The 22,703-nt window shown below is 44.9% G+C and overlaps 2 protein-coding genes across 2 annotated transcripts; both read left to right on the forward strand.

Moving 5' to 3' along the window:
• Positions 1-2,887: 2,887 nt before the first annotated feature.
• On the forward strand, positions 2,888-6,484 carry LOC144728843 (uncharacterized). Its single transcript, XM_078608530.1, has 2 exons — positions 2,888-4,371; positions 6,322-6,484. The coding sequence occupies exon 1, from the start codon at positions 3,406-3,408 to the stop codon at positions 4,147-4,149; it is 744 nt and encodes a 247-aa protein (XP_078464656.1). The 5' UTR covers positions 2,888-3,405; the 3' UTR covers positions 4,150-4,371; positions 6,322-6,484.
• A 3,578-nt stretch (positions 6,485-10,062) lies between these two features.
• LOC144728846 (uncharacterized) lies at positions 10,063-14,879 on the forward strand. The gene is made up of 4 exons (XM_078608534.1): positions 10,063-10,183; positions 11,093-11,161; positions 13,749-13,877; positions 14,160-14,879. The coding sequence occupies exons 2-4, from the start codon at positions 11,105-11,107 to the stop codon at positions 14,280-14,282; spliced, it is 309 nt and encodes a 102-aa protein (XP_078464660.1). The 5' UTR covers positions 10,063-10,183; positions 11,093-11,104; the 3' UTR covers positions 14,283-14,879.
• Positions 14,880-22,703: the final 7,824 nt, after the last annotated feature.

A 22,703-nucleotide genomic window follows, 5' to 3' on the forward strand; every position in this document is an offset into this window, starting at 1 on the left:
TTTACGTGTCGACTGGTCTTCTTTGCAAGTGTTGCAACGTAAACTTAAATACATTTTTACCTACATTTTATCAATACTGATCTATAATACAGGTTTTTTTTCTTGTTAGTTCGCGTAAATATATTAATGTGTCGTTAAACCAGCCACCACCCAACACTGACAACGAGTAAGGTTTGTCATGAAAACAGAACGTGGCCAATTCGTTACTAGTGCAGCACACCGGTGTGTTGGAGAGCAAAGCCACAACATATACAATCTGAGTACGACGTTTCGCCAGTAATTACAACGAGCTTCATAAGGCGACAGTCAGATCTGTGGAGAAGTCCACCTGTTTTGTTCGTTAAATAGAGGCGTAGATGTGGTGACAACACTTGTGTGCTCTTGTGTTGTCACCACAAACGTGATACTGTACTCAGATTGTAAATGTTGTGGCTTGGCTCTCCAACGCACCGGTGTGCTGTACTAGTGACTAATTGGCATGTTCTGTTTACGTAACAACCCTTACTAATTGGCTGTCGGGTGGTGGCGGGTTTAACGCACATTTATATATTCATGCCATTTAACTCAAAATAAAAAAGAGGAAAAAATAAGGGAAAAACGGTATCATGGATGATTATGGTCGCGAAAGCATTCATAATTACATTTTGCCAAATCACCTGCTGTTATATATCCTCCCTCTTTGCTGCTCCTACAGCCTCCCTTACCTGAGTCATATCATCTGAATTGCTTTCATCAGATGATGAATCCTCACCAACCTTCCACGCACCTCCGAGCAGCATGTTTGCCTAGGCACGGTGCGAAAGAAGTTCAACATACATCATGACTTTAAGCTGGTGTTGCAGCTTTCAAAAGATTCGAAAGAGGGCTGCCTTTTTAAAATCTTATTTAACAAATGTGCCTTCTGTCCATCAGATGATGATGTCTCCTCACTTTTCTGACTCAAACTGTTGTTGAAACTTTCAACAACGTGAGCCTGCTTTATGTCGGCTTTAGGGTCACACTCGTTTACTCAACGTAGTTTTGTGGGTAGTGAGTGCGAGTTAAATGAATGTCGTGCTTCAGGCTTTACCCTGTCCATATATAGGTGAGACAAATCTACCTCCTAACTGGAATGTTTAGTTCTCCAAAAAAACGAAAATACTTGTTATTGGATGTTTCTAGTTATTAGCACAGACTCTGTTCGATGTGCCAAATCACCTGCTGTGATCTATCCTCCCTCTTTGCTGCTCCTACAGCCTTTACCTTAGTGAGATGATCTGCATTGCTTTCATCAGATGATATCTCCTCACCGTCCTTCCCCGCATCTCCGATCAGCACGTTGGCCTAGGTACGGTGCGAAAGAAGTTCAACATACATCATGACTTTAAACTGGTGTTGCAGCTTCCTGACTCAAACTGTTGTTGAAGCTTTCAACAACGTGAGCCTGAATTTTGATTTAAAGCTTTCGTGACTTCAGGGATTCATATTCTTGGTTCTTTCGGTAAAGTCACGTAGAAGAGAAATAATAAAATAATAAAAATATAAAACAATAAAAATTCTCACGACGTTTCGACTGCAACGCGAGCCTGCTTTATGTCGGCTTTAGTGTCACACTCTGTGGGAATATGATCACTTTCAACAACGTGAGCCTGCTTTATGTCGGCTTTCGGGTCACACTCTGTGGGAAGATGATCACTTTCAACAACGTGAGCCTGCTTTATGTCGGCTTTCGGGTCACACTCTGTGGGAAGATTATCACTTTCCACAACGTGAGCCTGTTTTAAATTAATGTAGTGCTTCAGGCTTACCCTGTCCATATATAGGTAAACCAAATCAACCTCTGAACTGATGTTTCGCTCTCCAAAAAAAAAAGTTATTAGCACAGACTCTGTTAGATGTGCCCAGTCACCCGCTGTGATTTATCTCCCTCTCTGCAGATCTTACTGTCCTTACCTTAGTCAGATCATTTTCCTTGTGTTCATCGATTGATGCCTCCTCACTCGTTGACGTTAAATTGGAATTGCAGCTCTGAAAAACGCTCTCACTGGAGCTGCGACGACTGCCCACCAGACTCGGAAGAGGACTGCCCAGTGAGGTCCCAGCAGAGTTGTCCTCATCATCAGAACTGCTTCGGCAACAGCAGCAGCATATTCTTTTGAAAAACTTTCTGAAAAATTTCTTTACACCTCTCTTCATGGTGGCCATGTCACCAATGTGCCAGAGCACCTAAACTTTTCCTAAAATGTTATCTTGCGAACGCCAGAGAGCAAGTGAAGACACGTCTGCTTTCCAAGGTATCCGAAGAGCAACTGTGAGAAATCACTCCACGCATCACCAGCAGGATGTGACGTCACAAGCCAAACTGCAGTGACGTTACAATGACACCTTACTACGAGTGTCACGTGACGTCACAGACTCCCGACTACGCCGACGACACACAACTAACTGCATTTGTTGCTCAAATAGCTTTCCTTGGTGTTAATTAACAGAGCTATTGCATGCTGCATTAGAAGTGTAACATCACACAGCCCACTGTATGCGTTAGGCTTCACTTTCCATTAAACACCAGAATCCACTCGAGCAAGAATTCCTTCCTGGCATGGAAGACACCTTACGTTCGATTACAGGTTTTCCAAAATTCCACTTTTATTAATTTACTCCCCGTTTAAAGACAATTTAAATTGTTCTGCACTTGTGACACGATCATCAATCAACGCTGTCTGATTGGCAACACACCTGCTCAAGCTCTGGGATAACAGGCACGTGGTGACATCAGTGCTTGTCCACTTTGCTCTAATTAGTATATTTTCTAATCTTCAATAACGTATTTAATTACTCGTAAGAAGTTTAATGAGCTCACCTGCCTTGATTTTTGTCCAGTTGTTGCAGATACGAGTCACAACACTTGCTTCATGTGCAGTGATATCAATGTGAATTCAAGTGCGACGTTACCAATTACGTCCCATTTTGACTGGAGAAGATCAATGGGCGGGGTTTGAGAATCTGAGACGGTAAAATCTTGAATGTTCATAAAATCTACAGAGGTTGAGGGCTTTGCCTGTTTCACGTCGGCTTCAGTGCCACACATTATCGGGAAGAGAATGTCGTGGCTCAATGTATTTTTTCAAGTATTTTGCGCGGTGTTTAAATTAATGCAGTGCTTCAGGCTGACCCAATTCAATCTCCGATCAAAAATGTTTCGGGATTCAAAAACAAGATAAAGATTATTTATTTTTCTTACTTATTAGCACAGACTGTTATATGCCCCATACTTCAGTAGTATAGCTTAATAACCGTTCATGCGTATCACATTACATTTGGATTCACAAGCATTGACTTAAGTCCGTGAAAAAGAGGCTTGTCGTTTAGTGATTTAATTCACGAACTTTTAAATTACTTTCCGCGAGCAACAACAACAACGACGCAATGGCCAGGTGTTTGGAGAACTCTCGCTCCGACGCGTCTCCCAGGGCGGGCCGATTCTGGGTGGGCTCTCCAAAGCCTCTGTCGCCCGTGGTTGAAATCCTGGAGCACGGGGATTTGACGGCGGACCACAGCGTTGCAACTCGAGCACACGGGCACACAACAGGCGCCTTGAAAGGGGCTCCCGTGGTGAAGGGAGGTGTCCGTTTGGCTCGTGGAGGCTCGCTGCAGTCTCCTCCGCCTTTGGAACGAGCCAAGGAGGCCCCCTTGGAAGAAGACGGATTCGGGAGACGTGTCGTGCCGCCGTTCAAGTTCCAAGGAAAATGCGATGTTGTTGATGGTGACGGTGGTGATGATGATGATGGCAGAAGTGGCGGTGGTGATGAAGAAGACGGTGTCAATGTTCGTGGTAATGATGTTGACGGTGGTGATGGTGACGACATTGATTTTGCTGACAAAAACAGAAATGTTGCAGAGTTTGAAAGAAATCGCAATGGTGAAGGTGGTGACGATGGTGGTGGAAATCATAGCGTTCATTCCGGCGAGTGCGACAACGGCAACGTCAACAATGACCCTGACATTTTTTTCAACGACGACTTCAGCGTCTCTTCCGTCGAAACGCGCAGCTCGCCACCCGCCGACGCGCCACCTCGAGCCTTCTCCAAAGCACCCGCGGCCGAGTTCACCTCCGGGCACGGCTCCACCATCGCCTCGCGCAGCAGCGCAACGCGACCATCGGGGATGTAGGAGGAGACGAAGGCGACGGCGGATCTCGGGCACGGGACGTGGGACTCCCGTGGGGATTTCAAAGGCCGTGCCCGCGGGCCCGTGACCCAAGAGCTCTCGCCGCCGAGTTGGTCGGCCCGGCAGGCAGCGAGGAACCGGGAGGGAGCAGAAGTTTATTGGAGCTCTCCTCCGCGGACACCCCGAGGCGCCGCGAGGAGACGGCGCAAGAAATCGGTGGGAGCGGTGAGAAAATGAATCAAATATTTTGATCGACACGCCACACACGACTAACGTCAATCGGTCATCAATAAACTGTTGGATGAGCGCTTCTATGCGCCGCGCGGGGCGTGGGGGTTGTTTGACCATACTTCACCACACTGGTCGGTGCGGGGTAAAAGGCGGGCAGCATGTACGTGGATGCATTGAAGTACAGAACGACTTTTTACGCAGCCGCGCAGCAGCAAATAACACCTGTTTGTGCGTAGTAGTGGTCGTCCGTACAAGCCCTATCCTGATTGAAACCTGCTTAGCTACCTGATCTGATGAGATCGGACTCGTATTCTTCATCAGCTGCATTGACGATTGAACCTCGCCATCAATTGGTCATCCCTAACAGTTAATCATACTCATCCTCGAAATTATGTTTTGCCATAACGCTTGTTTACCCAATAATCAATTCTTTTTCAGGCGGGTCCTACCACGTTTTTGCAGTCTGTGGGGGTGATGATTGCCATATGATTTCAATCGCGGGTATCTTTTTAAAGTAACACATTTGGAGAATAACGTCGGCACGCACAATGGCTTCACGCTTGCGAATAACGCCACGGGGGATCTTGGATGCGGACTGTGAAGCAGACTGCGTATTGAAAAATGCATTTTAACCTATTGTAGTTGATACTCCAGAGGTATCATTATCGGGGCGTCCGCTTGAATCGAAACGTAAATCCTCTGCAACGTCGAGCGGACGCGGAATCGCCGCCGATTATCATCATGGCACACACACACACGCGTGATCATACGGTTTGATTTTTTATTGAGGGAAAAGGGGTTTGTGGATCACGCAGATTTGTCCAGTCCCAAATCGACTCTACTCCCGAGGATGCAAGGAGATGCCTGTGCAGATACAAACCCCACACGTTACCCTCGTGTTACGCGTTGTTTTCTCCCAGTATTCCTTTCACGTGAAGCCAAACTTAATGCGATTTGCAAAACGTCCCAACGCACCAGAACCCTCCTGATAAGTAATCTCGAGACTGAATGTGACTTTCCTGCGTAATTAGCATGATTCGTCATCGTGGCCATTAAATGTGATGTATTTTTACGTTTTAAAAGTTATGCCACTTCAGGTGAGCTACCAGGAGAGGGCAGCGTTTATCAAATGGATTTGAATCGCGGAGCTTTTTGAGTCCCTTATTTATCCTCCCGCTTGGGTGGGGTTTCTCATGGTCCTTGTGACACAAATGCGGTCGAAAGCCACTGCCTAATGGAGGCGAACCTTACTGATAAAATTCAAACTTGCGTCTCGACCATACAAGTAAAAACACACGTGAGTCCATCAGCCTATTTGCCTTTTTGGACGAATGCTATTCACGCAGGAGCATTGGTATATGCGGGTAAGCTGTGTATGGGGTTTCGGGTCGCCTGTCTCATCAGCAGGCTGTGGCTTCATACACACTGCTGAACATCTTAATGAGGGGTGTTGCGGCTGCAAGGGTTGACTTCGCTCAGTGATGGCAGTACAACATTCGGATTAAGATCCCATCTGTGTCAAGGTTTTGAGTTGCCACCACCTGGTTTTGTGTGGTGAGCTTTCTCCCAGATATCTGGGTTTTCGTCCACATGAAGCCAAAACACGTTTGAATGGGATAGGTCAAACAACTAGATGCAGCAACCTCCTGAATAAACTCGGTGATGCTTTCTTGGACAAATAATTGGCAAGACGAGTCTCCATCAGCAGCCATGATCTATTTACGACTGAATGAAGGGCCCCTCCCCAAGCCGTTACAGGACCGCGAGCGATGTTAAATGTCACAACGCATCTCGCCACGTGCGCACGAGCCGATGTAATCGCTCCATTTGCGCGATGCAAGTTCTCTTTTGGCATGTTCCTCTTCTTTGGCTGTAACTCCTTAATGAATATCGACCACCGGTAATTACTGTATAATATTACAAAGTGGAATGACCTTCCCGCAGGGAGCGCCCGTGGATGATCCGTGGACGCAGTGGGTGTGCATGCAGATCGAGGCCGCCGTGGAACACGAGTTGGTGGAGGAAGGTGGTCACGTCCCAGACCCAATCTTCATGCTCTAGGCCAGTGTTTTTCTCTAATTTCCAGAGGGGGGGGGGGGGGGCTACGTTCACTGATAACACATCATTAGTGTGCTGGTCCCCACGTATTTGAAACCATTGGGATTTGACAGCACGATGAAAAATTCTCATTTGTGTACTGTCGGGGGCTGCACGTTAGAGGCCACACTAAAGGCCATCAGGGGCCACCAGTGGCCCACGGGAATTGCAATGAAAAGCACCGCTCTAGGAAATCATCGGCACCCTCAACAGTTGCATTCAATAATCGATTAGTACGAGGGCCTCTGCATACTGGTATGATTATCTGACCATACTTCACCATTCTGATCAGTGTGGTTTGAAGGCAGGGACCAAACGTGGGAATCATAAAAGTGCAGAAGTGTGGATCTTGCTGCATGTAGCCCCAAAGTTTTTAACAAGCTGGCATGACCACCTATTTATCACTATCCTGCTCAAGTCTGCTTGGCTTCCGAGATCGGGTACATTCTGGGTGATTGTCACAGGTGGCATTGATATACATGGTAGAAATTTAATTACATTACTGCAAGGTAGACCTTATAAATGCCACATGAGCAGACGGCCATAGTAGGTATACAATAATACGTGAGTTTTTTTTATGTAAGTTTATTCTGTAAATGTAATGACGATCTGTACAAAATCGGAAAGCGTCTTATGTCATGTACGTTCATGTGCTCAATTAAAAGCACACCTGGGTACAATATATGTACAGTACAACGTAGGACTGCAGATTTGGGGCCTACAATCGAATGAAGTTTCAAACTAGTATTTTTTATTTTATTTTCGTGAACGGCATCTGCAGCATCTGGTTTAAGTACGGCAGCGCTGACGACAATTTCACACACGAGTGGCCACTCTTATCCTTGGTTAGTTTATAACATGACAGTCGACTCCAGTGCCATTCATGCAGGGCTTAATTTCAGCCGGATGTCTTCTGGTCAGCGACCCGTTAAATATTTGTCCAACCGGCACATCACATCCAGTAGATCTCTATGGCTGTGGCTGTAAAGTCGCATACCAATTCGGTGTACCAGCGATCTTAAATGAGCTAGAAATGAAGCCCTGCTTGTATTTCAATCCTTTGTCGTGCTACTTCCGCCTCAAGAGAGACCACAGTTGGTGAAGATGGCTCTCGGTTCGTATCACTTGACCCACTTCATGGCAGTCGAGCAACGTGTCCATATTGTTGTGCGTTTGCCTATGAGCCATAACAAGGGTGAAAGTGGAAAGCAGTTGTCATGCTGCTATTCTGCCACGAATTATAACGGTGGCCACATTTCCAACCTTTCAGGGCAAAAAACGGATCGCACTACTGCGGGGACTCCAGTTGATATGTAGAGCAGTTGTGGGTTTTCCCACAATGCTGCAGCAGAATTTTTTTTTACTTAGGTCGGATACTATTCGACAACCACCGACACCTGCTGACTGGCAAGCACGTGTCACGAAGTATGCTGGACATCGGAGGCATGCAAAGGTCCTTAAGAAGTTGTGGGGCTTTATAATAGGGGGGAGGTGCAGTGCCGGATTAAGCTAGTGCAGGGCCTGTAGCATTATAAAGGGGTCCTAAATGAAATAAAACACAATTTTAACTCGCTTAGTAAAGTAATTCTATGTATTCATTAGCTATACAGCCAGATAATACGACAAATCGCTAACAAACACCCAGTCATTCATAAAAGTTGAAGGCAGTATAGTACTATAGTAATAGAGCAAGTGCAGAATCACAGAACCGGAATTGATAGCTTGAAAGCATTTAGCGCGGGGCCCTTGAAAGTGCGGGTAGCACGTGTAGCTACTTTTACTGGTAGGAACCGCCAGGTTACACCAGCCCACAGGGGATTATTGTGTCCGTCGTGCAGGGAGGGGCTGGGTGGGGAGGGAGGGGCTGGGTGGGGAGGGGCTGGGTGGTGCTGGGTGGGAGGGGTGGGGCTGGGTGGGGAGGGGCTGGTCACCCCGTGGTGCCCTTATAAAACTCAACGTTTAACCTACTCACGCCGGCTTGTGCCCACCCTCACAGTCGGGCATATTTGCGGAATGCACCACGCCGCCGTTGACCCTGGCCATTGACCGAGCAACCCAACGTTCCTACCAGCTCCCTCCGCAGGAATGTGTTGCTACTGGGATAATCCGGCACTGGGGAGCTGCGAGGATGGGACTCCTCGACACTTGCGGTGCTGACTGCTGAGTGGTGTGAGCCTTGTCAGCGCCACTGAGTGGACAGAGCCCCCCCCCCCCACCGCTCCTACAGCTCGTGGGTGTGGAGTGGGGGGCTGTTAACGGACAGCCACGTGGGGCAAGTTCACATAACTATCAACCCCTTATCTGTGCCAACCAATTCAGATCTCATTGGTCATCCCGTTCCCTTATAAATCTCAACGTTCATCCTACAAAGGACCAATAATATCTTAATTGGTCTGTAATAAGATAGGCACTGATAAGGTATGTAGTAAGTTCAACGCACAGTTATATGCATTCGACGGGGCCTAGGATTCGTAACAAGTGACATTTAATACCTAAATCGATAACGAACAAGGGGAATGTATAACGACTGCCAATTAAATTAATCAGTAATAAATACAACAACAATAATCGCGTACAGTACTTGGAACGTGGTTCCAGACATACAGTACCCTGGCGTCTACAAACTAAGTTGCCTCTGTGGTAGCAGTTACATTGGAGAAACCAAACGACATGTCTCGGACCACATCCGTGAACATAAAGCTGACCTGAAACACGGTAGGACAAACACCTCAGCCGTGGCAGATCACTGTTACAATTCAATGGGTTCACATGACATTGACTTCTCCAAGATAGAGGTTCTCTGCAAGCCATCTGGCTACCATGAGAGATTCGTTCATGAGGCGATCCACATATACAAACACAGAGACAATTTCAACCGAGAAGATGGATTCTGGCTCAGCAATCATTGGAAGGACGTAATAAACCACTTCGGATCTTAACTGATTGTTGTTCACGTTTATGGTGACTTTCAGACCGCAGTCCACTCACTGGCATTAACTGTGTATCTTGTGTTCTCCACAGGGAATGCAATATTTGCTCCGCTGCGGATCTCCTGCCACCGTTTTCCCATTCACATGTTTCATTGCTTCTACATACTATTAACATGCCCTCCCTTTGATAATGCTACCCCCCCCCTCCCTTTGGTGCTGCTGATCCTGCATAATGCATGGGCATAATATGACTTTGAAACCCCCCCGCCCACCTCCTACGCATTTCCCATGAATATGCTAAATTCCTCTTGATATGCACATTCTTTTGTTAAGGCTCTCTTCTTCCACCTCCAACTCAGCTTATATATAAGCTCCTAGCTTGGCAGTGTCTCATTCTTCACCTGAAGACGGCTGCTTGCGTTGTTGCCGAAAAGTCGTGAGAATTGTTTTATTATCTTTTATTTTTATTATTTTATTACTTCCCTTCTACGTGACTTTACCGAAAGAACCAAGAAGATGAATCCCTGCAGTCACGAAAGCTTTAAATCGAAATTAACTTTTCCATATTTGAAATCGACTCCATTTGATAATTCAACTGGAATCGATTACGCACACCTTGCCGTGGGCGCCATCGGGAATCGATTCTTCAGTCATCGATCTCTTTGGATCGATCCACCCTCCAACCAAGCCTCGACTGCCTCGTCCGCTCTGCTGTGGCCTCAGCTGCCTGCCGCGAAAGGGGAAGACGATTGACGATTGTCGCTGCACCATTGACGAAGGTGTGCATCTGTGCTTTGCTGTCAACGAGGAGATGTAGGAGGTGCAGCTATCGGGGGCTATCAAAGGCTATTTATCTCGCTGTTATCGTATTCAGCGAGGTACCTGTGCTGGATGAGGGAGAGGCCGTATCGGTGAATGGCCGTCGTGCCAGTGAGGTCCTGTGTCGGCGATTGGCTTCATGATCACAATCGGAATATTTATATTGGATGGAAAATATAAGAAACCCACCTCACCCACTGGGATTTTTGCACACAGTGTTGGTGTACGGTGCTTTTTCTGCAATATTTTGCTGTCTTTTCTTGGATTTTCTGTTTGCACATAGTCACTTTAAGATGTGTTTTTGTTTGTTGCGGTTGCACCCGATTCAAGAGCCGAATGGCTCACAGGGCTATACCTAATGAATGCAACTGAGAAACTGAGAAATCATACATTGTAGAATTGCTTGTGTATGGCTACTGTACAGCTGTGAACTCGGCCGTGTACAATTTAACATTTTTCTGTCGAGTTCAAACTTAACCTGTGGCATGACACCTTGGGCTGCGGACTAAACTGTGCAAAACATTTGGAGTTGACTTAGTCGAATGTCGTCACCAGCACTATGTACTGAGAGCGTAATGATTTACCTAACCACCACGGTGATCCGATAAATTCATTCATAATAGTCTTTGTTTCGTTTTTTCCATCTCGTTTCTATTGTTGCTTGCTTTTGTTACGTCTCCATTTGTACCCTTGCTTACTCCATTAGCCGAAGTAATGTTGGATATGGTTTCCCTATTTAGATTTCACATACATTGAACATTTTCATGTTTACTCGATTCGCTGCATGTATTGTGAGCCTTTGTATGATATTATTCGATGAAACGATGCATCTGTACTCAACCAAAGTACGTACTGCGTGGGTCTGGTAGAACTGTGGAAGAATGGACAAGGTTTTCGATGCCTCCTGGGGTCTGTCCAACGCTGAGCTCCTCCAGCAGGTACTGATGCACTGCCATTGGGTTGGTTCTGTACACCATCAGTGTGGAATCTTTGCCTTAATGAGGGCAGAATAGGAATTTGAAGTCTTTTCACGAGCAATCTGCACGTTAACAGTCACATGTTACTTCAAGAGAACCCTTACATGCCAAGAACGCCGGTAAACAGTGTGGAACATCGCAGACGATCAGAATAAACACATACATTTGCACACCTAGCTTTGACACGAAGATACTCGGGTAACCATCAACCACATCAGAATACTGTATCAACTGGCCAATGAGCACATCTCTTTCATGAATGGAAATTAAAATCACAGGAGTGCGTGCGGTCGTGGCCATGATACACAAACTATGGGCCATAAAGTAAACCACTGATATTTTGGCAGCTTCAATGGAGGAGGGATAGCAAAACTACACGAGCTTTCTCCTGAAGTGCTCCCGTGGGTAGCAGACCTCTGTTGGCATTTAGCTCCTCAACATTGCCATACGCAAGAATAGTGCAGCTCTGATACTTGAAGTAATGGATATATAACATGTGCGGGCCGCTTTGACGTGATAAGGCCTCATGGGTTCATGGATTGTGTGATGTGAAGTCGTGATTGTGATTTGGCCCACGGGCTATAGGTTCCCCACTCCTGGTATATACACACATTTACAATAACATTACACATATAAGCTATGATGTTTATATTTAAGATGGCTTTCAGGAACACAATAGTCGAGTACATATTTCATTGTAAAAATATATATTTACAGCCCTCAATCTACTTATGTATAATTTGTTCACTCCCTTAGCCTAATGTAACGGCATATTATTTTCATGAATCGTAGATATAATTGATTATTACACTCATTAATTTATTAAATTTAATGAATTAATAATTATTACATGCCAATGATTTGCTTAAGAGGACTGACTTTGTCCTCATTAACATTACTTTTATTCATATTATTGGTCTTTTCCCCCATTTTTATCCCAATTGTGCTAATGATGTCACGTTATAAGATTAATACATTGTTCAGTCCCTCCAGAAAAACGCGGAGTTTTTTGGTGATTGTTGCGGGCAAAAATCGTTGATTATGCGGCACGTTTTCTTAAAAAATGCGATGGAATATGCGGGATATTTATGAAATTTTATGCGATTAAATTGCGGGAACTTGCAAAAATTGCGGGAACTTGCAAAAACTGCGGTTTGATGAAAAAGAGAAAAAAAAGTGATTCCCCCAACACCCTATTCACTAGGCTACTACTTTAATGTAAAGAGTCATTTCTTATTACTTCCTATGATAAGCAAGCATACTACATCACAGAAAGTGCTGGGAATATTTAAGTTCTCATCTTGTTTTATTTCAGACCTTAACAAACAGATGGCTCAAACTTACAAAACATTGAGTCGAACAAGTTCTGTAGCTTTACAAAATGAATATGCTACAACTTCTGTAAAAATGAATAAATAAAATATTAAAAAATAAAATGTGTGCTTCCTGTTTTACAGAGGTAGCTATACAAAACAGACATCTTCTGTTAAAATAAGTGTTTTCAGTGCACAGTAACGTAAGCAATACAGTAACAGTACAGTCTTACAGTAATGTAAATTTACATACTACTAACAAAAAAGTGCAATCTTACAACTGTAAAGTTGCATAAACTCCTGAATAAAACTAACTACGTAGCCTCTAACACTGGCCAATCATTCACCATCCTCATCCTCCATCCCCTCTCCCTCAGTGTCCATCTCCTCCCCCTCCACCATCTCCTCCCTCTCAAATGCTCCACTGGCAAATGAGAAAGATTTGCGGGCTTCATCATGGTTTCATTGGCATCGCGGGGTTTGCAGCTTTTCAATGATGTCGCGTAATGAGTGACGTCACTTCATAACGTTCCCATGGCAACAGGGGAAATGGCTGCGCTTGTGTGAAGTAAACGCAACATTTGTCAACTTTCTGCTAAGATATATGTGACTTTTTGCAACGAAAATGCGGGGATTATGAAATCATGCAAGCCCGCATATTTTGCGCGCGGAAATCTGCAATTTATGCGGCGAAAGTGCGGCGTATTTGAAAAAACGCGCCCCCCGCATAAATATGCGGACTTTGGCTGATTTTGCATGGAATCATGCGATCGCATAATCGCGTTTTTCTGGAGGGACTGATTGTTATCTCAAAGCATTGCAACCATTTGTTTTAGAGAATGGCTCACAGAAGCAGATATAACAGAGCAACCTCTGAAATTCTTTCAAGTGACCTTTAGGCCACACATTCAGGGGCAGCATTTTCCCACTCCTGAGAGTAACCTGTCCTATGATGGTCAAACCAACATTTGTATTCCCTTTGATGAAGTTGGAATTCAACCAAATTAAGTGCAGAACCAAATGTAATGTGATGCTTGTTTGTGCAATCATTGGTAGCAGGGCTGAAACCATAAACCCTCTTCACTTGAGAATCCAGTTTAATCAAAGCTATGTGAAATCTAACCCAGAATCTCGGCGATACCAACTCCGTGCTTTGTCCTCTGAGCTGCCCAACATCTCCAATAACTTTTGACTCTCCTTCAAATCTACCACCACTATCCAACACCTGAGAGCAGATGGGGCTGCTGAGCTGGTTGTCCGGCAAGGAGACCACAAGTGAAGCATACCAAGCAATCACAGCCGGCAGGGTCGCGTACGAGCTGTACAACCGCGTGACAGGCAAGGCTGACATCGACAAATACAAGGTGCTTGTCCATGCATACCGGGACAGTCACCTATACGGAGCACACTTTTTCGTGGTCCACTTTGCATGCCTGTAATTTAAGCGTGCATAATAGTTAAGTTGATTTTGATTGTAATTCCTGAAATACTTCCTGATTGATGGCCTTATTATCTAACCTGATGGGATGATCGCAGCCCAGCAACTTAACACCAGATTGATCTTGTCCATTCCGCTTCCCCTTGTCTCTCATTTGTACTCATCCCTTCATCCCATGCCTGTAACCCCATTGTATTCCTCTCCCTAGGCTGAGTGCCTGCAGGGCATCGTAAATTTCATCCGGGACAACCCAGGAGCCACGAAAACTGCCATCGACCAGGCCGTTCTGCTCCACGTTCAGATATTTGCTGCTCGGGTGGATGCGATGTAGGACTGAAGTGTGACTAGGTAAACACCTGTTTGGTGGACATCTTTAGAATGAACTCCTTGTTGGATACCTTGAAGGATCAACATTTTTTGCTAACTTTGCCCAAAAACGCAATTCTTGGCGATCGTTAAATTGTTGACTCAGCCATGCAGCCTTTTTCATAACATTTTAAATATGTTTTATCTATTAGGCAGCTAAATACACTCGTATTTCTATGCGTCATATTGGAGTGGGCAACAACACCGTGTACTGGAGTGCAACAAGTGTGGGGGGGCCAACACGTGCACATGGGAGAGATAGAGCGATGGTAATCTCCCCCTGGGTGGTGTCACATGGGTGAGATGGTAATATCAAGAGAACAGCCTGGATATGCGCAATCAGAGAAGGAAATGGGCTAATATCTAGCAAAAAATCGCAACTACTGAGGCAATTTAATTTTTGCACATTCTCCAGGACAAATCACACCCTCGTAAAATGTTGCATTTCTAAAAGGGACATTTTTTTGTGCATTGCTCATCCTTTTGCTATGTTTGGTTCTTAAGTTATAAGCAAAGTCACAACCATATTACAATAAATAAATTGTAGTTTTATGCCATGCAATGGATTGTATCACGTGGATTATCACATTTCAATAATGAACACGTATGTATTGTCATTGATAAGATAATAGGTTTTTCCCCTTTTTTCTGGCAACAAAACAGGTGTTAAGATGTTAAAACACCAAACTTAAACCTTTTACAAGGAATCATGTCTGCATTAACCACAATGCTTGTGGTCAGAATGCAAACAAAACACATACTCTGATAATATATGCATTGTCCTTCAAACTGATTGGTCCACACCAGCGACAGCTTCTTTTGAGTCTCGTCTCAAACGGTGTTAGACCAGAGGACGCCAAAAGGTGTACATCCCAAAGACAATGCACTATCAGAGTAATGAGAGCTGGGGTGAGCATTTACATAATGGGACCTCCTTTGCCAGTACCAAAATATGATGATAGGGTTTTCCCCTTTTTTCTGGCAACAAAACAGGTGTTAAGATGCTAAAACACCAAACTAAAACCTTTTACAAGGAATCATGTTTGCATTAACCACAATGCTTGTGGTCAGAATGCAAACAAAACACATACTCTGATAATATGATATTGCCATTGAATTGTGACTTTATATGTACATTAATAATACAAACAACATTTAAGAATTTGCTTTGAAATATGTTGCACACTCGAAATGAAGGACATGGGCAGGTGCTCCAAATCGAGGGCAGACACATTTATTGTGGTTAATAGCAATCTTGTGAAGAACAGCACCGTCACTCTGTAAAATGCAACAGCACGTATGTTACAAACAGCATTTCTCCCGAGTCGCCATTAACCATGTGACTGGTTTACACGTGCGGTTATTCATTAACAGTTTTCTCATAAGCATCACCTACTCTTCCAACCCAGCCAACTATGGTAGCTCTATCCACTACTACTCCAGTAGCCCCGAACAATACACAGGTTGCCACGGCCAATACTCTGGTAACCCCGCCCAATACTCGGGGAGCCATACTACTCGGGTAGCTCCAACAACTACTGCGGCAGCTCTTTCTTTTGATGAGATAATACGTTGAGTATGTGGCCAGAACGTTAACACCAGGGCCATTATGCCAATCGTCACATATGTGGAGACATTGAGACAGACTTTGTAAAACAATTGATTGTCCTGACCAAATAAAGAAGTTTTGGTAGCTTTACTAATTTATATTAACTGGAAAAATTGCAATGATACCTGTCTGATTGGCAATGCGTCGTCTGGGGCACCAGCATAACAAACATGTGAAGGCCTCAATGGATGCCCACTGGCACTAATTGGTGTATTTTGTAATCCTCAGTAAAGTGTTAAATTAATTCTTGAAGCGTATTCAGCTCACCTGGCTGCAATTCACATTTCTACACGGATGTTTTTGTCCAGTTGCCCAAGATATACTCGTTCAAATATTTGCTTCATGTGTATAATTTATATATTTGTCTTCTGTTAAAAACACAACATATACATACACAAATACTAAGCTTTTGTGAAAGGCCAACGTTCCGTTTGTCCATTTGTCCGTTAAAATTATAAGAGCCTTTCAGAAGTGCTGAATCAAAAAGTTACCGAAAGTGGGGGTAAATAGTTGATCTAAAAGGTTTCCAAACATTGTTGACCCCCCCCCCCTCCAAAAATCTTTTTACCCCCCCCCTCACCCAATTTTTATTTTGTAGGCATTTAATCCTACACACCCTACATAAAATAGTAGTATCTAGCAGAGGTGTGGACTCGAGTCATGTGACTTGGACTCGAGTCACATGACTCGAGTCATGAATTTGATGACTTGCGACTCGACTTGGACTTGCATAACAATGACTTTGTCCCACCTATGAGATGTGGACTCGAGTCATGTGACTTGGACTCGAGTCAGACTCGAGTCATGAATTTGATGACTTGCGACTCGACTTGGACTTGCATAACAATGACTTTGTCCCACCTCTGGTATCTAGTAACTTTATATGATTACCCACGGACTCTAAAGTAGCATCTAGTGATTCTATAGTATCTAATGACTATAGTATATACTGACTAAAGTAGTATCTACCGACTCTAGTAGTATCTACTGACTATAGTATCTACTAACTATAGTAATATCTACTGACTCTATAGTAGTATCTACTGACAGTAGTAGTAGTATCTACTGACTATAGTAGAAACTACTGACTATACTAGTGTAACGGGTTCCGGAGACACTTGTAGAGGTAACTTCTTTATTACAACACAACACTCCAACAGTCCTGATACTCTGTTACAGCCTAGGTACACAGCCTAGGTACACAGCCTAGATACTCTACTCTGGCTACGCTCTGGAACTCGCCCTCCCAAGGTCGTAGAGTCGGGAGTTCCAGAGTCCCACCACTCGCTCTCACAACATCCCAGGGTCTTCAGATGGCTGGTCGTGGGTCTTGGGTCTTGAGTTACAACTGGCCCCGATCGTCTAGGGAGCTCCCCTTTTTATGCCTAGTCCAACGAGGGGTGGGGCCGTGTGCGCCACCAGACATCCCACAGAGCACACACAGCCCCCCCCCCCGTTGGCGGCGCCAAAAGGCTTAAGCGCCTGGGAACCCAACGCCTGGCGCCCAGAGGCTTAAGCGTCTGGACCCCCTGGGAACCCAGAGCCCCCAGCAGCCCCTCCCTTCTTATGTCACTACATTAGTATCTGGCTCTACAGTCGTATTTACTGACTATAGTAGTATCCACTGACTATAGTAGTATCTGTTTACTAGTAGTATCTGCTGACTCTATAGTAGTATCTGCTGACTGTAGTTGTATCTGACTATTGTCGTACCTACTGACTAGTAGTATCTACGGACTATAGTATCTAGTGACTATAGTAGTATCTGGCACTACAGTAGTATCCACTGACTATAGTCGTATATACTGACTACAGCAGTATATACTAACTGTAGTAGTATCTACTGACTGTAGTAGTATCTACTGACTATAGTAGTAACTGCACATATTGGGGTAGGGGGGGAGAAAAGGACATCACATTGTTCAGGATGTGGTTGTGCAGCAGTAATTGTGCTTTTTAATTCTTTTTGGCATTTTTAACGCGAGGGAGAACCTCTCTCCCATCGCCGCTCAGAAAACTTGTTTGCATTGGTAGGGGCAACCGCGAGTTGGCGTTTCCAAGCAGTCATGCAGCACGCCACCTTGTTGTACGAGAAGTAGTGACCGCTATTGGTGGTGGTCCTGTGGTGCACAATGACCGAGTAGAGCGAATAATGTTCCGGCTCGTGCACAACCTGATTGGACATGACCAGCCGCATGTTGAGTTGTTCTGGGAAGAGGAACTCCTACGAGGGATGAGGGAGGAGACAGTGGTGAGCCAAGCGTTAAAAGAGAGGAAAATAGGGTGCTGGCTAAGCAGGGGCAGAAGGGGGGAGCAAATGAACGTATTGGTGGGACACCAGTGCTAAGAACAAAAAATAAAATAAGACTAACAGCAGTGACGATTATCTCAACCGGTCCTGAGCCTCGTTCCCTCGGTCCACTCAGCCTCAAATGAGTATATGGTGCAATATGTAAACATTACCACTCAGGGGACAAAGGCGGCCGGGCGTGGTGCTGGCCACCCACCCCCTTCCTGTGTTGTTCTGGCTTTGACAGGTGCTCATGAACAGCACTTGCACCAACAGTCGAGTAAGGCTCTTTGGGGGATATTTGTTTTTTTGTTTATCATGCACAACATCACCTTGTTGTAGGAGTAGTAGTGGCCGCTATTGGTGGTGGTCCCGTGGTGCACAATCACTGAGTAGAGCGAATACAGTTCTGGCTCGTGCACAACCTGATTGGACATGAACGGCCGTATGTCGAGTTCTTCAGGGAAGAGGAAGTCCTACAAGGGATGAGGGAGGAGACAGTGGTGGGCCAAGCATTAAAAGAGAGGAAAATAGGGTGCTGGCTAAGCAGGGGCAGAAGGGGGGAGCAAATGAACGTATTGGTGGGACACCAGTGCTTAGAACAAAAAATAAAATAAAATTTGTTACTATAATTTATTTTCCCACGATTCGCAAACCCAGTCGGAACATCTTGCGGGGTGCGTCAAAATAATTTCTCAATATAGAAGCAGTTGGAAGATGGATGTCAGCTCAAGTTTTAGATGTTAGACTGTTTTACGAGGACCGATGTGTTATATTGCACCGGTGTACAGCCAATGTCCAAATGACAAATATGGTGAATGCAATCAAATTTGAATAGAAGCATTCTGTGTAGCAAGTAAAATTCACCTTGTCGATTTTTCACACCACTAATCGATTCGCTCAATGGTAATGATAAGCACATTGGGCACCACGTGCAGGCTCACTCTCTTTGTGGATTTCCCCACGTGTGAGCACCTGTTCGCCCGACAATAGCATGTGTTGAGGCCGCTGGCCCCCGAGGCCTCTCCCTGCTGGGCGCCGGCCGTAGGGGGTCCGCCGTCTCCCGATCCCTGACTCGTGTGAGAGCAGCTGCTGCTGCGCTCCTCGCTCGCGGGAGAAGGGCTGCCGCCCGCCGGCTCTCCTCCCTGGGTCAAACCCCCGCGAGTCCGCGAGTCCTGCTTGTGGGGCATGGCTCGGCACTGGCTCGGCACTGGCTCACGGCCGCCTGAAAGCACCCTGTTGCCTCTCCGCCAATCAAACGCGACGCCTCCCCTCACACAAACCCGCGCACCAATCACACGCGCTGAACGGGGGGGTCAGGGGTTGGATGGCAAATGACGTTGCTCGCGCCCGCGTCGCCGATTGGGGGTTTTTGTTACGGGTGGTTTAAAGGGCTGTGGGTCAGGTGTTCGCGAGGGGTGTTAGTCCGCACGCAGTGCGGGGGTTCGCAGCAGCAAGACGAAGCGTACACCCGTGGAGGCACCGACCACCCACGTTACGAGCGCACACACACACAGCACCATGCGTTTTCCACACACACTCGCAGAGTTCACCCGAGGCTGTGATAAATTACTAGCGTGCACCCGTGAAGCGCCGACCGTACACGTACGAGCGCACACACACAGCACCACGCTCTTCCCACACGCTCGCAGAATTCACCCGAGACTGTGATCAGTTACTAACGATTTATTATCGGCATGACTGAGCCACTCTCACGGAATCAGTCGGAATCGGCAAGGCAGGATTAAACTATCTCCCGATGGTCTGAACCTTAGCCTGTTAGGACTTAAACCCCTCGTCCGCTGCCCATTGGAGAGCTGGGAGAAAAGGATCTGGTGGGGAAGGCAGTTCTGAGGTATGCGGAAGCAGTGGCCAGTCCATCGGAGTTGTTTTTTAAAAAGTATTGCTTCAATGCTGGTGGTGTCAGCATGGAGGAGGACACTTGCATTGGTGCAGAGATCTTCCCACTTGATCCCCTGGATTTGATGGAGGCAGTGCTGTTGGAAGCGCTCAAGCGCAGTGACGTGGCACCAATACATAGACAACCTACTGGCAGAGACTTAAAAGCCTAGCATACCATCTTTAAAACTATCACTTCTACACAAACACTGAGTCTACACAACATGTAGCTTCAGATAATTTCGGTCCAACAAAAAACAGACGGTTACTTATATGACAGTCACATGATAGACAATGTTGGGACAAACAAAATCTTTCTGTTAACTCTTATCAGAATATTTATTTATACAGCAGGAATCCGATGAGTCGGGTCAGGTCAGAATGATACAACAACAAATAATACAAAAACTTGACAGTGAAAAGTATAGCAAATATTTACAAATAAAACGAAACTATTTTTTATCTTATCAGGTAAAGCCACTGAGCTATGAGCTTCTCATTCAGGAGCAACTTGGCAACAAATGATAGCTTAATAAACTGGTTTATCTTATAGAAATTTTTACAGCAAAATAATCTAAATAATCTAAACAAATGTTTGTAAAAGTTATCCCATCATATCAGATGTTTATATATTTCCTTCCTTCTGAGAAACCTAGACCATTATGGCTCACTAGGTAGGTTAGGGATGAAAACTAAGTACAGGCAGTCCCCGGATTATAGGGATGAAAACTAAATACACTGTGAATGAACATTCGTAAGTGAATGCTTTCTGTTAACAATTAATGTTAAAATGTTTAATGGTATTAATAAACATTTGGATACAGTATATGTTCCATTAGTTTAATTATGGGTAGTGTTAGGGTAGATATTCGATTAAATAAAATAACACTGGTCAACAAAAAAAAATATTTTTTTGTGGCCTGGACTTTTGTAGCTGTTTTAGACTAATTTCAGGGTGCTGATTCCAAATCTGATCTCAGATTTGCTCTATCACATGAGATGTGATAGAGCAAAGCATACCCCATTTTCATTGATTTTACCCAAAATTAACTCTGTCACTTATGATTGCAAGTTGTTGCGAGTCAGGGACTGCTTTAGTGTTAAAATATGGTGCTGTATTTTTAGGATAGTGTGTTTATAATATAATTTTATGTAGATATCCACATTTATTTAATATTTTTCTTCTGCAGTTTTTATTGAAAATGCAATATTTGATATCTCAAAAACCTGATGTGATAGACAAGAACTTAAAACCGTTGGAATACCTTATGCCAGAAAAAGTGTGTTGACCAGTGTAATCGTAGGAAGTGCAGAGCGTATATACAGACATATGCTACAGGCAGTGATACACAACGTATCACAACGCGATACAGTAATGAGAGAAAACAGTACGGGAGGCACAACTATTTCTGGCTATGGGATTTTATCTGGATTTTGGGTGGAAATTGTTGAGTTTCCAACATGGAAAATTCTGGTTGCGGATCTTCCTTGGGAACCTAACGCTTCCATAATCCGGGGATTGCCTGTAAGGAGGGAGCATCTGATATCAGGCTAAATTTCTAAGTCTCCAACGTGTCTTCTTAGGTGGGGTGTGTCTGTGTGCAGTGTGTCTGCGGGTTGTGTCCTTTCTTCCTTGAGTGTCCTTCCTTGTGTAGTCTGAGCACTTGTGAGCTCTGCTTGTGTCCCTGATGCCACCCAGTTTGAAGACTGTGGGTCCTCGATGTCCACTGGGATGGCATTCTGCTCTGGTGACCTACACATAGCACACATCATCACCATCAAATTTATTCCACTGGCCAACAGGGCACCACAGAAAACTGCCTGTCATTGAAACTACCTAGAAAAATAAATTGCACCGAAAATGGCTGCTAACTCACGTGGTAACCACCTTCAAAATATAATTGTGGCCCGAGTAAGAGTGTACACAACACTGTCAGATAACACTGTTTGACTTAGGGTAAATAGATCGAGGTTTTATGGTTTCTGAAAATACATCATGAGTACAACTTACTTCGTATAGAAGAGGATGTAGGCCTGGTCTTCAAGAACTTCTGCATTGGTGACTGGCATCACGTCAGTATCGTCCATTCTGAACCAGCTGCCATTGCTGACCTAAAGAAAAAATACATCCACACTTGTTAAATTACGATCAATACCCAATTGTACCAGATTAATTTAAAAGTCAGCCATAGTGACAGATCATGAAAGCGGAATGTTATATGGAAGTTAACACGTGTACTCATATGCTTTGTGTGTGTGTATGTATGATCATAGTGGGGAACAGTAGCGTAGTGGTTAGCACATTGCACTACGAACCCGGCAACCAGAGGTCGATTCCCGCTTAAGACTAACAGCAGTGACGATTATCTCAACCGGTCCTGAGCCTCGTTCCCTCGGTCCACTCAGCCTCAAATGAGTATATGGTGCAATATGTAAACATTACCACTCAGGGGACAAAGGCGGCCGGGCGTGGTGCTGGCCACCCACCCCCTTCCTGTGTTGTTCTGGCTTTGACAGGTGCTCATGAACAGCACTTGCACCAACAGTCGAGTAAGGCTCTTTGGGGGATATTTGTTTTTTTGTTTATC

The sequence above is a fragment of the Lampetra planeri genome, chromosome 30, assembly GCF_965212315.1.
Source record: "Lampetra planeri chromosome 30, kcLamPlan1.2.h2, whole genome shotgun sequence".
Taxonomy (NCBI): Eukaryota; Metazoa; Chordata; class Hyperoartia; order Petromyzontiformes; family Petromyzontidae; genus Lampetra; species Lampetra planeri.

What these genes read in the sequence shown, in the direction of transcription:
- LOC144728846 (XM_078608534.1), top strand. Translation starts at nt 11,105, where the DNA reads ATGGACAAGGTTTTCGATGCCTCCTGGGGTCTGTCCAACGCTGAGCTC. An exon ending in ACGCTGAGCTCCTCCAGCAG is followed by an intron (nt 11,162 to 13,748) that starts GTACTGATGCAC and finishes ACCTGAGAGCAG; the next exon opens with ATGGGGCTGCTGAGCTGGTT. An exon ending in CTGACATCGACAAATACAAG is followed by an intron (nt 13,878 to 14,159) that starts GTGCTTGTCCAT and finishes TCCTCTCCCTAG; the next exon opens with GCTGAGTGCCTGCAGGGCAT.
- LOC144728843 (XM_078608530.1), top strand. Translation starts at nt 3,406, where the DNA reads ATGGCCAGGTGTTTGGAGAACTCTCGCTCCGACGCGTCTCCCAGGGCG.